Raw genomic sequence first — 13,701 nt, 5'->3', positions numbered from 1 at the left:
AAATGCATTGTTTTTTAACAGCATTTCAAAATGATTTCAATATAAGATACTGGAAAGCCATTTTTTATCAAACACTTTATTCGAAGCAAATTTATGAACACAAAGCATGCATATATTAAAACATTACAGGTCAATTGATTTTTATTTAAGCAATTTTCAAACATCGAGGTTTGAATAAACAACACAAGATGACTATCTAGACAATTAAAGAATTCATAAAAGTAATCACTTTATCAGAATGAGTACCGCTGAGCGAAATACAATTTCTGTACTGATAACAGGCAACTCCAAATGCAAGGCAAAGAAAGTAGTTGGTATTCAACAAAGCACTGTAAAAGCAATAAATGTAGCCGGTGGGATAATTTGCAGTTGATGTTTTCTCTGTGCATTATCTCACAAGTGAGAATTAATACCGAAGACTTATTCACAGTCGTTGAGTCCTATCAGCACATACAAACTTAGACAACAAATATCTGGTGGATTGCAGTGGGCTGATATGAAAACCTAATTTGCAAGTGGACCATAGTTCACAATGTCTCACTCGAGGATGTGGAACCGTACAGTATTCCCTGTGTTTTTAGTAATCCCTGACTCCATGGGGTTTTCTGTCACCTTTAACCTTTCCATTTCCAGCTTTGATTCCTTGATGACTGGTGGATGAGCTATCGAAAGAGCTGAAAGATATAAATGATGTTTCTTAGAGGAGTTTTGTAAGAATCAAAGTTTCAGGGTTAGACACCCCTTGTTTAGAGACAATTATACAGAAAATAAAGCATGTGACAGTACTTGTAACAGTAGAGATTAGAGAGTAAATTATATATATATGATTTCCATATTATATGATGATTAAGAGTGAGGTTTTCTAAACGAGGTGTCTGTTGAATTGATGAAAAGGCAAATTAAAATATATCATTTTAAAATAAAACAAAAAATATATAAAATATGTTCGTTGTTTACTGCATGACATGTGACCATGAGCTGAGCATGTGAATTTTGTGTGAAATTATCAAAATATTTAATTCTACACTAAAAAATTAAGGTCAAAAATTTGGGAGGAAGGAAAACAAATGTCAAGAAGCTTTACATTAGATGCTGTCATAAGAGACCATCTGAAAGCTAAACAAAAATCTGAAGGCTATCTATTGTGTGAAGCACTTAACACATTATGAAGTATTGGGTGCCATTTAAAGAAAAGCTTTATTAATTCTTTGTCTGTGTACTTCGGTACTTCTCCAACTCATATTCGTCCAACATTGTTGTTTTGGCTTTTGTTTTGTAAAAGGCATCTGACTTTATTTGTGTTTTTGCTTTGTAAACACTGTGTTGTAAACACTGTGTTGGTACTTCCGCCTATGTCACGTCACCTTTCTAACATGTGAAGTTGCGGACGCGCATCATGCAGCTAGTGCAAAACGAGCATTTTTGATTAAAAAGGATATAGATTTTCATTTTTCTTTTTGCTAAATAAAACACTTATTCATTGGCTGAGATAGCGTAGAGCACTTTGAAGCTCCATTGAATTCAATAATTTGCATCGAAACTGCAATTTGAACCTTCAACCGTTTGGGTCCCACTGAATTCCACTATATAGAGAAAAATCCTGCAATGTTTTCTTCAAAAACCTTAATTTCTTTTTGACTGAATAAAGAAAGGCATGATGATATGGGGGCAAGTAAATCATCTTGGATGACATGGGGGTGATTAAATTATCAGGACATTTTTATTCTGGAAGTGAACTAATCATTTAACAAAATAAGCTAAATACGGTTTTGCTGATTACCACCTTAAGTTTCAAGTTGTTTGCAATTATATATTCTCAATTAAGTAATAAAAAAAAGTACAAAGTGGCTATTCTCATGCAGGACTGTAGTATAAACTATGTAATATTATTCATAAGGATATGGAAAACAAACCCAAGATCAGTGCCATTGCTGTGAGATAATGAAATGTAATTGCATTATGCACCTGTTAATGTGTCCTGTGAGTTTGCTTTCATCTATCAGGTTGTTCAGTTTGTAGTAATCCAGGAATGTCCGGGCAACGTTTCTGCCAAGTCTTATGTCTATGTGAGGAAATTAAGGAACCTTTGAGATCACATAACACAGATTATTACTGTACAGCGACTGCACATCTCAGCTGTGGAACCCCACATAGATTTTTTTGTTGGTGGGAAAAACCACAATATAAAGTGACCTTCATATGCATATATATTGGTCTTTTGAATGCTTTATTGTTATTGGTAAAAACTTGCCGGCATTGAAGAGTCAAATACCTTGAGCCCAATCCAGCAGTCTGTCTCTGTATTCCTAAAGAGACAGTCGACAACAAAGCAATATTGGAACGCCTCCTAGGCCCCAGCACAGTTAGAGCGTCTGATCCCTCAGAACCTTTAAATCTCTGTTCTGACGTGCCACTTTTAATTGAAAAATAAATAAATAAGAGCCCGATTTTCTCCCATCTCATACCAACGCGACCATTTGCAGTAAATAACTGGCCAATACCCAGCAGAGCAATACAGAGAGTAAATAAGCGGGACAGGCAAGCCAGCGCTCAACTCCTCGTGAGGATAAATCAAACGCCTCTCAGTCAAGTCAGCCAAAAGAAAATAAATGCATCTCATTCCTGCAGTTACTTACAGCTGGAGCTTTATTTAAATTCATGCATCTACTCCACAACCCCCCCACAAGCCTTTCTTCCACCGTGCCCACGTTACAGAGCACATCAATTACCAAAAGCACTGCATCAAAGAGCTGTGAGGGCACTTCCAATGCAGCTGAAAGAGTGGGAGCCGTTTAACTCCAGCAACCACAAGCCAGGCGAACGTTAAACGGAAATCATTTTCTTTTAACCTAAAGGAATAGTTCATCCGCAAATGAAAATTCTGTCATCATTTACTCACCCTCGTGTTGTTCCAAACCTGACTTTCTTTCTTCCGGAGAACACAAAAGGAGACATTCAAAAGAATGTACTGGACATTTTTTCCATGCAACTACAAATAGTGCAGGATGGAGACCGGCACATTCAGGCTTAAAAAAAAAGTAGTAGTTCATATGACGAAATACAATAATATGATCATAAACGAACAGACCGAACCAAATAGCTGCCCCAGCTTCATTTGGTGATACAACAGAGCCGATGATGTCCAGCTCAAAAGCTCCATGAAATTATTTTAAATATCTCCTTTTGTGTCCCACAGAAGTCAGTCAGTCATACAGGTTTGGAACAACATGAGAATTTTTATTTTATTTTATTTTTTTATTGGTGACCTGTGTCTTTAAACTGTACATTTTTATACAAGATTTCAAAGAAAAGCTTGATTGTGTGATATAGATCATACAGTGTGTCATGGACTGTGATGGATGTCTGTGTTGCAGGACACTGGCTCAGAATAGATGTTCCATCATGATCTGATAAGGAAGGTTTTCTCCAGCTGTGTGTTGTGGTTAACGGGCTGCTCTTATGGGGCCGGACACTGTTGATGAATGAACACAGAGGTGTTATTTTTCACCTTTGGCTGTCAGCCCTTTACCGATGTTCTGAGATGACATGTCTGACTGTCAGGACTGTTGGAGTGAAACAAGAGTCCTGGAAGAAAAACAAGGTGCAAAGTGATTCAGTCATTTTTTATTTTTATTTTTATTTTTCCAATTTCTTCCAACAGTCAAAAATCTCCCTGGTCACATAAATCCCAAGGCCACGGCTGGAATCCTATTATCCAAAGCTGTTAACTCATAAACAATCCCTCCTTGATGGGAATGCACCAGCCAAAGGACTTGTCATGTCTCGTGCATTTAAATGACACACACATATTCACAGACTACATGACAATTCAATCCATTTTCTACTCTGCTTGTGCACTACTAGGTTATTCATAACCGCATCAATCACCAACTACATCATGACCATTTGTCAGTGAAATAAACAGGCGCTCAATGTGACCTTGATTAGCAGAGAGGTCAAAACGTCTGTGTCTAAACCTCAGATCCAGCCGTTTGCTCATCACCCCCCTGCTCTCTGTGGCCTTGACAGCCACTGCAGTGTACAGAGCCATTCTCCAGCCCCTGTCTTCACACCCCATCTGGCCAGTGTTGCAAACACTGCAGCCCTCCAAAAACAATGGCTATTTTTGGATGCCGGCCAGGGAAGATGGCAGGGTTCACTTTGAGAGGATGACACGGAAGACATGGCATGACATGGCATTTCTGTTATGTTTCTAATGTGCACCGTATTGATTAAGGAATAGCGTAAATGACCTCAATAGTTTTTTTTATTATTTATTATTTTACTAATAAATGAAAATAAATATGATATTATGAAAAAAAAATACTGAATTACAATAATAATAATATCTGAAAATATGATAATATTATAGGAAATTAAACAGAAAAATGAATGACTAAAATGTATAATAGTAATAATAATAATAAATTATTAAGATAACAGCATGCAAAAGTAAATATATTGTTTGATTAATAATAATAATAATAAAAATAATGCAAAATGAAGTTGTTTTAAATAAGAATACAAAATAATAAGCATTATTTAATCCAAAATAATATTACTATGTAAAATTAAATAAAAATACAAAAAAGTAATTAAGACAATATTTTTAAGCCTAAAACAATATGCAAATTAAAAAAAAAAGTTTGTTTTAGAATAATAAAATAAATAATCCCAAATAAAAAAATAAACATGTTAATAAAATAACATAAACATGTTAATAATAATAATTATAAAGTTATGCAAAATAAAAGGTTGTATGTTTTAAAACAATACAAAATAATACTACATTAAATAATCTAAATAATAACAGTGAGAAAATGTTAAAATAATAAAAATAATAATAATAGTAAAAGTAGCTTTTATAATAGCTTTGTTGTAGCACTTCTCAGAACAGACTAGCAATCCATTTTAGATTTGCAACCCACTAGTGGAGAACCAATGTCCTTTTGTGTTATCAAGTCTCTCTGAAGCAACAAAATATTATACCAAATTGTCCTCAAATCTCTCGCATCCATGACATCTTTGCTTTGACCTCCTGAAAAGTTTCATGCTTCCCCTCAATAAAGAGAAACTCTTCCAGCCAGCGAGTATGTGAGTACGTGGAGCCCTGACAGAAATAGCCCGGGACCCTGCCGTTTGCAGATGGTCTCTCCACTTGTGATGTCACATTATACCCATTTATAACAGGAAATATGCGATGGAAGGTCTGATGAGGAAGAGGAGAAGGCTTCATCAGCATCACAGCTGTGAGCGGGACTCTCCTGTGCTCTGATTGGATGTTGGCCACGGCCCAGCAGCAACCAGAATGCCTAGAACAACCTGGAAGCGGGGGAAAAGCGAGGTACTGCCAGAATGGTGGATGAGGCCTGCGGAGGGCTGGAATTTTCCAAAACATCCACCGTTCCACCTGGAAGGTAGACGAGAGCTCTTGCATAATAATGTGACATGAAGGTTAGGCATCCCATGTGGTGAAGTGGTCACAATCATATAACAGAAGCCAGATTGCAAACATCATGAGACAGAATTGCGCTTCACATTTAATCACTCAGATGTGAAGGGAATCCAAATAAATGGGGGGAATTTTGTTTAACAGTTTAACATTATGAAAATAACTCTATACACCAGATGTTCTCAGTCATTTTTATATAAAAAAATGGGTCTGTGACTATTTGTCTGGAAAAATTCTCACGAAAACTAACACATTTTACTATTTAGTCTACTATGTCATTATTATTAATGTCAGGGTTTTCAAACAAGTTAAAAGTAGATCAATTAAAAAAAACACACACACATATGTAAATGACACATGTTCAGTATATAGCTGAAAGATAACATCTCCAAGCTTTGTAACATCCAATATGGATCGTATTTGGTGTTAATGCAATCAAGAGTGCTGGATTCTGCACAAATACGTGCAAGCTGACAGTACCAGCTGTTTTAGGGAACCCAGTCTGTGATTCTTCTGCATATTCTCACTTTGCAGCAGCTGGCTTTGTGTGTGTTTTAGCCTACTTTTCACATAATATTTTAAGAGAAGTTGCATATTTTATATCTGCCAATAAAAAACCCCCCAATAAATATCCCTATAAATTTGATAACCTCAGCCATATCTTTTAAATTTAATTATTTTTGCCTTCTACTCGATTAAATATAAAACTGTTTTATTTGTATCTTTTTAAAAATAAACTATATGCATGAATGGAAATACAACAGTTCAAAAAGCTCTAAAGTCTAAAATCTCAGCATGGCTCTTCACACTATGTTGCAGAAATCTGGCGGTTTCAGTTAACATATTAATATGCCCAGATTTTTCCCAGCTATGTCGTAATAAGGATCATTTTCACAATGTTTCATACTGTGCAACATATTGTGCAATTTTTAAGTGTGTTTTTTCATGTAAAGTTGCTTAAAATACAGCTAATTCTCTAAGTCTAAACCGATATTCCAACAGAAATGTATGTATACACTGAAATGATGCGAGTAAACGTTTAGAAATGGCAGCATGAACTAAACACCACAGCGTGACACATTATCAAGCAGTCAAGTTTTCAAATGCTCTTTCTAAAAAGTCACCAAAAACTGTTTACAGACTGAGCTATAGAGCTTTCTTCAGTTTCCCGTGGGCTTAAATGGTTTAAGCAGTCCGTGCCATTGATGCGTGTGAGGTTTTTAATGTCATCGGCATACGCTCGAGTGTTTGGATCGATTGCCGTCTTTGTTTCGACTCAAGGACAGGTCTCCAAGGGGCTGATGAGATGAGACAGAGATGGACGTTTCCATGGCCTGACAAATAATTTGTTTACCGGACTGTGTATCCGCACGCAAACGCTCCCGCGCAGACAAATGGACAATGATGGCCCAATGACAAGAAACAAGGCACCCTGGTCTGGAGCCGGCCGTGTGTTAACAAGAAGACAAATTAGGGACAAGAGTGGCATCAATACAGTGGAGTGACAGGCCTGTCGCCGAGCTGTCACAAAGTGCCAATTAACAATGCTAATTAAAACAGTAAACAAGAGCACATAAAGCATGCAGCTATTGTCTCCCTGCTGCTCGAACCCTCAGTAAGGACTTTTCGTCCGGCCTCTGTAGGTCGAAACCCAAGTTAACAGCCGTAGAGGACAAACTCAGGCTTTGGAATTGCATTTGGCAGGAATCAGAGCAGGAAATTTTAATAATGCTTCCTAAGTGCCTCAACATTTATCTATGTATTTAATCAAATACTTCAACGTGTCACACACACACATACATGCATCCAGACAGTCTGCAACGTACATGATATTACTTGGCAGACTGCTCGTTGCCATTTTCCCATCAGAGACAGCCCTTCTGTAGTGTTAATAGGAAGGAGATGACCATGAGCAGTGGTGCTAAAGAGCTGAGATAAGCACTCTGCTATGAAGTATTGGCTTCAAGAGCAATGCAGAGGTATAGTGGCTGGGTTGGCCACAGGCTGGATCTGAATCAAATCCATTTCATGCCATAAAGCTCTCAAAGACCAGAACACTGCCGTATCTGATGACCCCTCAAGACAATCTACTCCACAGATAGAGAGCGAGAGAGAACCATATCCACTCCGTTATGACCATTAGAAGTTTCTTAACTCACATTGGAAAACACTGAATGCATCTAAACCATCAGTCAAAGAGTATAAAATAAAACGACGATCTGATTGAAAACCGTAAATGACATTTCTGTCATCAAATTGACCATATTTTACCTTGAAAAGTGTTTCAACTGTTTTGTCCACATAATGAACATCAATGGTGTCAAAAAGCATTGGACTGACTTTCATTGAACAGACAAATGTGACATTTGTCAATATTTATGTTCCACAGAAGAAAGAAAGTCATTGAAAATTTGGAACAACACGAGTGTGTACACGATGACAGAATTGCATTCTTGGGTGAACTGTTCCTTTAAGTGTTCACAATAGCAAGTAATTAAAATCTTAATTTATCACTGCTGCAGACATGCTACACATAAAAATTAGGAACAGCTAATGAGGCATTAAGAGTGTTGCAGAGAGAAAGACACTCTGAAACTGTAGCTTGTGAAGCTATTTATAATTTCATTTAAATACAGCCAAGCTAGCTTTTAAAAAAGTATTTAACTCATGCTACAAGATAACAAAAAGAAGCTAATTACATTGAAGCTAAGGGGCACTATCTTTTAAATGATATAATTATCAGATTAAAAGATAATAAAAGCTGATTTATGAATGAATTCGAGTGACAGCATCAAATTTAAAATAAATAAATAAATAAATACCCCTGTCGTGCCAAACATTTCTGGCTTTTTCTTCTTCTTCATGGAACACAAAATGATCAATTAACTGGTGGCTTTTTTTCTATACAATTACAATAAACACAAATTAAGCTTTGAAGCTTTATAGACAATAAAGCATCAAAACAACATAAAAATGCCATGGGTATGCTTTTTGACTATTTTAGACCTTCTTGACGCTATCCTCAAAACCTGTACCTGTAAGTCTCATTTATTAACCTTAATATAGTTAACATGAACTTACAAATTTATAATACTTACACCGCATCTATTAATTGTAGTCAATGGTAATTTTAACATTTATTAATACATTTAGTTTACAAAAATTCAATTAACTAAGATTAATAAAGATTAATAGGCATTATTTAAATAAAAATATTGCTTATTGTTAGTTCATGTTTGCTAATGCATTAACTAATGTTAACAAATGAGACCCTATTGTAAAGTGTTACAGATTGTAAAGGACATTGATCCATGAATATGTCTGTCTTGGGTAAATCACATTAAGCCTTCTGCAAAGCATGCATATGATTTCCACAGTCTTGCGGAGGCCTGTGTATCCCCACATTGTGTATTACAGGTTACTGTTAACTCAATTTTCTGGAGGATTTAAAGACCTCTCATCCTTTTTAGTTTGATTGAAAGGGCTAAATCTCAAATATACAGTATGGATATGGTCTTGTATTGTCATGTTTGAAATGCTATTTGGTATTCAAAAAAGGCCCTTCTTATGTTCTTTACTACACCTCTGCCAATCAGGCCATTGTTCAGGTTGATCTCATGTCAGCCATTGGCAGTTAACTTGAGGATCAACAGAATTGTCTTTGGAAAAGGCTGTGACTGATGTTAAAGGCAGCTGGATCCATTGAGCCGCCTGATCCGACATTGTGCTTGTGCTGGATTGCTTTATATGTATGGCTCATTCTCAAGACAGCTGTGCAACATTTAAGCTCACTGGATCCAAACCGAAACGTCTGACATTGAAAGGCGGTGCTTGATTGAGTGGGACTTTTATAGCTTAGCCCAGGGATAACAGCTCTCTCAGTAGCCGTCTGTAGCCTAAAGGACAAAAGAAAATGGCACGGTCGCCATAACACTGTGCGGTTTTTCTCTCTCACGCTCCCTTCATTGATGACTTGAAGTAGAAGACTTGTTAACCTGTCAGTCGGTAAAGGGCAGAGGCAAGATTATTGTGAATGTCTTTCTGAAACATTCCCCATTTCGGGTGTCTAGCACTGAGCCTAATACTACTCTTTACCCAAAAGTTAAGCTGTAACCTTAAACATGTTGTTTAGTTCAGTCACCACATCTTTAAATGCCACTGTAATTTTAATTAATCTCTCAGTACAGCTTTGTCACTTTGTCACTTTGCTTATGTCACTGAAAATATTAACACAGATATAATCATCTCTGTATCTGTAAGGAGAGATCGGAAAACTGCATCATTTCATCCATTAGGATGACTAGCTATCATAATTCTAATCGATCCCCAATCACACTTAGCGTATGTCATGACAAATATCTCTAGAAAAAGTAAATCAGAAAGGATTCTAACATTGATAAAGTGTGTTTGCACAACAGATGTCTGCTGAGCTCAACAAACCAAAACTTTATTCAACATTTTCCTAAGTTCTTAGGACGATGAGCTCTGAGACATCCGTACAAAGTGATTTGAAAGTCACAGAGTGAGCTCGCTCCATCAAAGCATCCAGCTGGGTGTTGAACAAGATCCCAGACTCACTCGGCGCTCACCTGTTTTCGACATTCTAATGATGGTGTGTCATCCGAACTTCTCTGTTACTTTTTGAAATGAATTCGGGAACAGCATGACTTGGACAAAAAGCATTATATTATCCTTGACCAATTAGGTTGTTTGGTTGCAGATAAATGACAATGAATGCACTTATGAAGTGATATTACTAACAAAAGCAAATATCTTTCATTAAACTGATCATCTTTAAGAATAATTAGGATTGTTCTATAGCTCAGAGATTAGCAATCAAGATGTACTTTTTTTTATGTATATATATATATATATATATATATATACAGTACAGACCAAAAGTTTGGACAAACCTTTTCATTCAAAGAGTTTTCTTTATTTTCATGACTATGAAAATTGTAGAGTCACACTGAAGGCATCAAGGGCTATTTGACCAAGAAGGAGAGTGATGGGGTGCTGCGCCAGATGACCTGGCCTCCACAGTCACCGGACCTGAACCCAATTGAGATGGTTTAGGGGTGAGCTGGACCGCAGACAGAAGGCAAAAGGGCCAACAAGTGCTAAGCATCTCTCGGGGAACTCCTTCAAGACGGTTGGAAGACCATTTCAGGTGACTACCTCTTGAAGCTCATCAAGAGAATGCCAAGAGTGTGCAAAGCAGTAATCAAAGCAAAAGGTGGCTACTTTGAAGAACCTAGAATATGACATATTTTCAGTTGTTTCACACTTTTTTGTTCTGTATATAATTCCATATATAATTCCACATGTGTTAATTCATAGTTTTGATGCCTTCAGTGTGAATCTACAATTTTCATAGTCATGAAAATAAAGAAAACTCTTTGAATGAGAAGGTGTGTCCAAACTTTTGGTCTGTACTGTATAAGTATATATATATATATATATATATATATATATATATATAGCTTTTAAAATTTTGTGAAAACTAAGAATTTTTTATTTTGATATATTGTTTATAATACAATTTGCACTAAACAGATAATTTAAGACAAGATATATAGATTTCATTTCAAACCACACTCTCACCACACACACATAACCACTCACAGCACCTTCGTACAGAGGAACCTTGCCACCACAGATATTACCCAACTTATATCGCCCAGGGGATGCTGTGACAATGATAAAAATCGGTTACAGGTTACCAACAACCGAACCATGCATCCATCATAAATTTCCTCGGTTTTGTGCTACATTACAAGGGGTGATTAATCATTAAATGTGCTAAATTATTCCCTCAGTGCTGCCCTTCTATATTCCCGATATGCTCTGTATTCTATAATGAGACAGAGGTGGAGCAAAAACGTGAGCAATTGAGTCCTTTGACTGAAGGATCTTTCAGTGTCTTCTGTCACGAAATGCAGCATTATGGAGTGTGGTGAGATCTCTATCCAGGTGGTGCCACTGTCAACATTAGCAGTACATTATGCATGTGTTTATGGGTGTGTGTTTGTTTAGTGAGGTTAGGAAAAGGTGAATTAATTCCTTTGCAGGTAATTATAATGTTGTTATTGTATTGGTTTTTATCAGGGAGTGAAGTCATGTCTGTAAAGGTCTCAGCTGATAATTTGCACGCTCCATTGACCTGCCAACCGGCCTGTAAAAATGGCATGTCACATTCTAGTAACCTCTTTGCCCCCAATCTTTGCACTACATGCCATGTCAAATACCCTTCCACTACTGAAGGCTGACACCCTCAGCCCTCGCGTGCCACACACACTAAAACACCCTTTCCAGATCTACAACATAATAACCTTTTAAAAGTCACACCATATTCAGTTTTTCCTCAGTTGTTTAGCCAGTCTACAGGTGCATTTCAACAAATTAGAATGCTGTGGATAGGGTTGGGAATCATTAGAAATTTTTCCGGTTCCGGTTCTGCCTAACAGTTCCGGTTCCATTAAAATCATTAAACAAATATTAAAAAAAAATTGTGGTAAGAAAAAATGCACAATACTCAACTACTCAATGCTCAATACTGTTTATTACTTACTGTCAACTTAATTTAAAGTTTGGCAATGTCACAATTCAACATATATATTACAGTCTACAAATTTTCCGATTCCAATGTTTTTTTTTTTAGCTATTTTACATTTATTGAACGTAGTATTGCTGGAAGGTAGTAAGAAATGTTGAGTAATGCTAGTCCAATGTTTTTTACACCATCAATAACATTTTGCTTTTCAAGCAGGAATAAGCTGGTTGGCCAAATAGTCCCTTGAGGTCTGAGACACTTGTTCATTTCCCTAAATTAATGAAATATAAACTGTTAAAGACACTATGCAGTGTGTCAAGTCTGTGGAGTGCGTGTCATTGGAAACAATGTGCTCAGTAAATTAAGAGGCAGGGCGGTGTTTCTGTTATTCGATTTGTGACGTCCCGTTACGGAAGGCTGGTCACAGCACTTGGTCACGTATCGCACCAGAACCATTTTCGGAACCGAAACTTAGAAATTTCTCACAGTTCCGGTTCTTTTCAAAAAACAGAACAGGTTCTCGGTTCCCAACCCTAGTCGTGGAAAATTTTATTTCAGTAATTCAACTCAAATTGTGAAACTTGTGTATTCAATGAATTCAATGCAAGTAGTTTAAGTCTTTGGTTCTTTTAATCGTGATGATTTTGGCTCACATTTAAAAAAAAACACCAAATCTCAACAAATTAGAATACTTCATAAGGCCAATAAAAAACAAACAAAATTTTTTAGTGAATTGTTGGCCTTCTGGAAAGTATGTTCATTTACTGTACATGTACTCAATACTTGGTAGGGGCTACTTTTGCTTTAATTACTTCCTCAATTTGGCGTGGCATGGAGGTGATCAGTTTGTGGCACTGCTGAGGTGGTAATGAAGCCCAGGTTTCTTTGACAGTGGCCTTCAGCTCATCTGCATTTTTTGGTCTATTGTTTCTCATTTTTCTTTTGGCAATACCCCATAGATTCACCTAGGTCAGGTGACTTTGCTGGCCAGTCAAGCACACCAACACCATGGTCATTTAATCAACTTTTGGTGCAGTGTGGGCAGGTGCCAAACCCTGCTGGAAAATGAAATCAGCATCTTCAAAAAGCTGGTCAGCAGAAGGAAGCATGAAGTGCTCCAAAATTTCTTGGTAAACGGGTGCAGTGACTTTGGTTTTCAAAAAACACAATGGACCAACACCAGCAGATGACATTGCACCCCAAATCATCACAGACTGTGGAAACTTAACACTGGACTTCGAACAACTTGGGCTATGAGCTTCTCCATCCTTCCTCCAGACTCTAGGACATTGGTTTCCAAATGAAATACAGAACTTGCTCTCATCTGAAAAGAGGACTTTGGATCACTGAGCAACAGTCCAGTTCTTTTTCTTCTTAGCCCAGGTAAGATGCCTCTGACGTTGTCTGTGATTCAGGAGTGGCTTAACAAGAGGAATACAACAACTGTAGCCAAATTCCTCGATTTGTATGCCTTGACCCCAGCCTCAGTTTATTCCTTGTGAAATTCACTCAAATTCTTGAATCGATTTTGCTTGACAATCCTTGTAAGGCTGTGGTTCTCTCGGTTGGTTGTGCATCTTTTTCTTCCACACTTTTTCCTTTCACTCAACTTTCTGTTAACATGCTTGGATACAGCACTCTGTGAACAGCCAGCTTCTTTGGGAATGAATGTTTGTGGCTTACCCTAATTGTGAAG

At 37.1% G+C, this 13,701-nt stretch overlaps 1 protein-coding gene across 1 annotated transcript in view; it reads right to left on the bottom strand.

Annotated features, from left to right (window-relative positions):
* Positions 1-69: 69 nt before the first annotated feature.
* agbl4 (AGBL carboxypeptidase 4) overlaps positions 70-13,701 on the bottom strand; it is a 348,143-nt gene continuing 334,511 nt past the window's right edge. The window contains exons 12-13 of the mRNA XM_059503964.1: positions 1,966-2,062; positions 70-674 (exon numbers count right to left, since the gene is read on the bottom strand). Coding sequence (XP_059359947.1) covers positions 578-674; positions 1,966-2,062 — 194 coding nt within the window. The 3' untranslated portion in view covers positions 70-577. The remainder of the gene's footprint in view (positions 675-1,965; positions 2,063-13,701) is intronic.

Source organism: Carassius carassius, chromosome 21 (assembly GCF_963082965.1).
Source record: "Carassius carassius chromosome 21, fCarCar2.1, whole genome shotgun sequence".
Classification (NCBI taxonomy): domain Eukaryota; kingdom Metazoa; phylum Chordata; class Actinopteri; order Cypriniformes; family Cyprinidae; genus Carassius; species Carassius carassius.
This window is presented reverse-complemented; position numbering and strand designations above follow the sequence as displayed.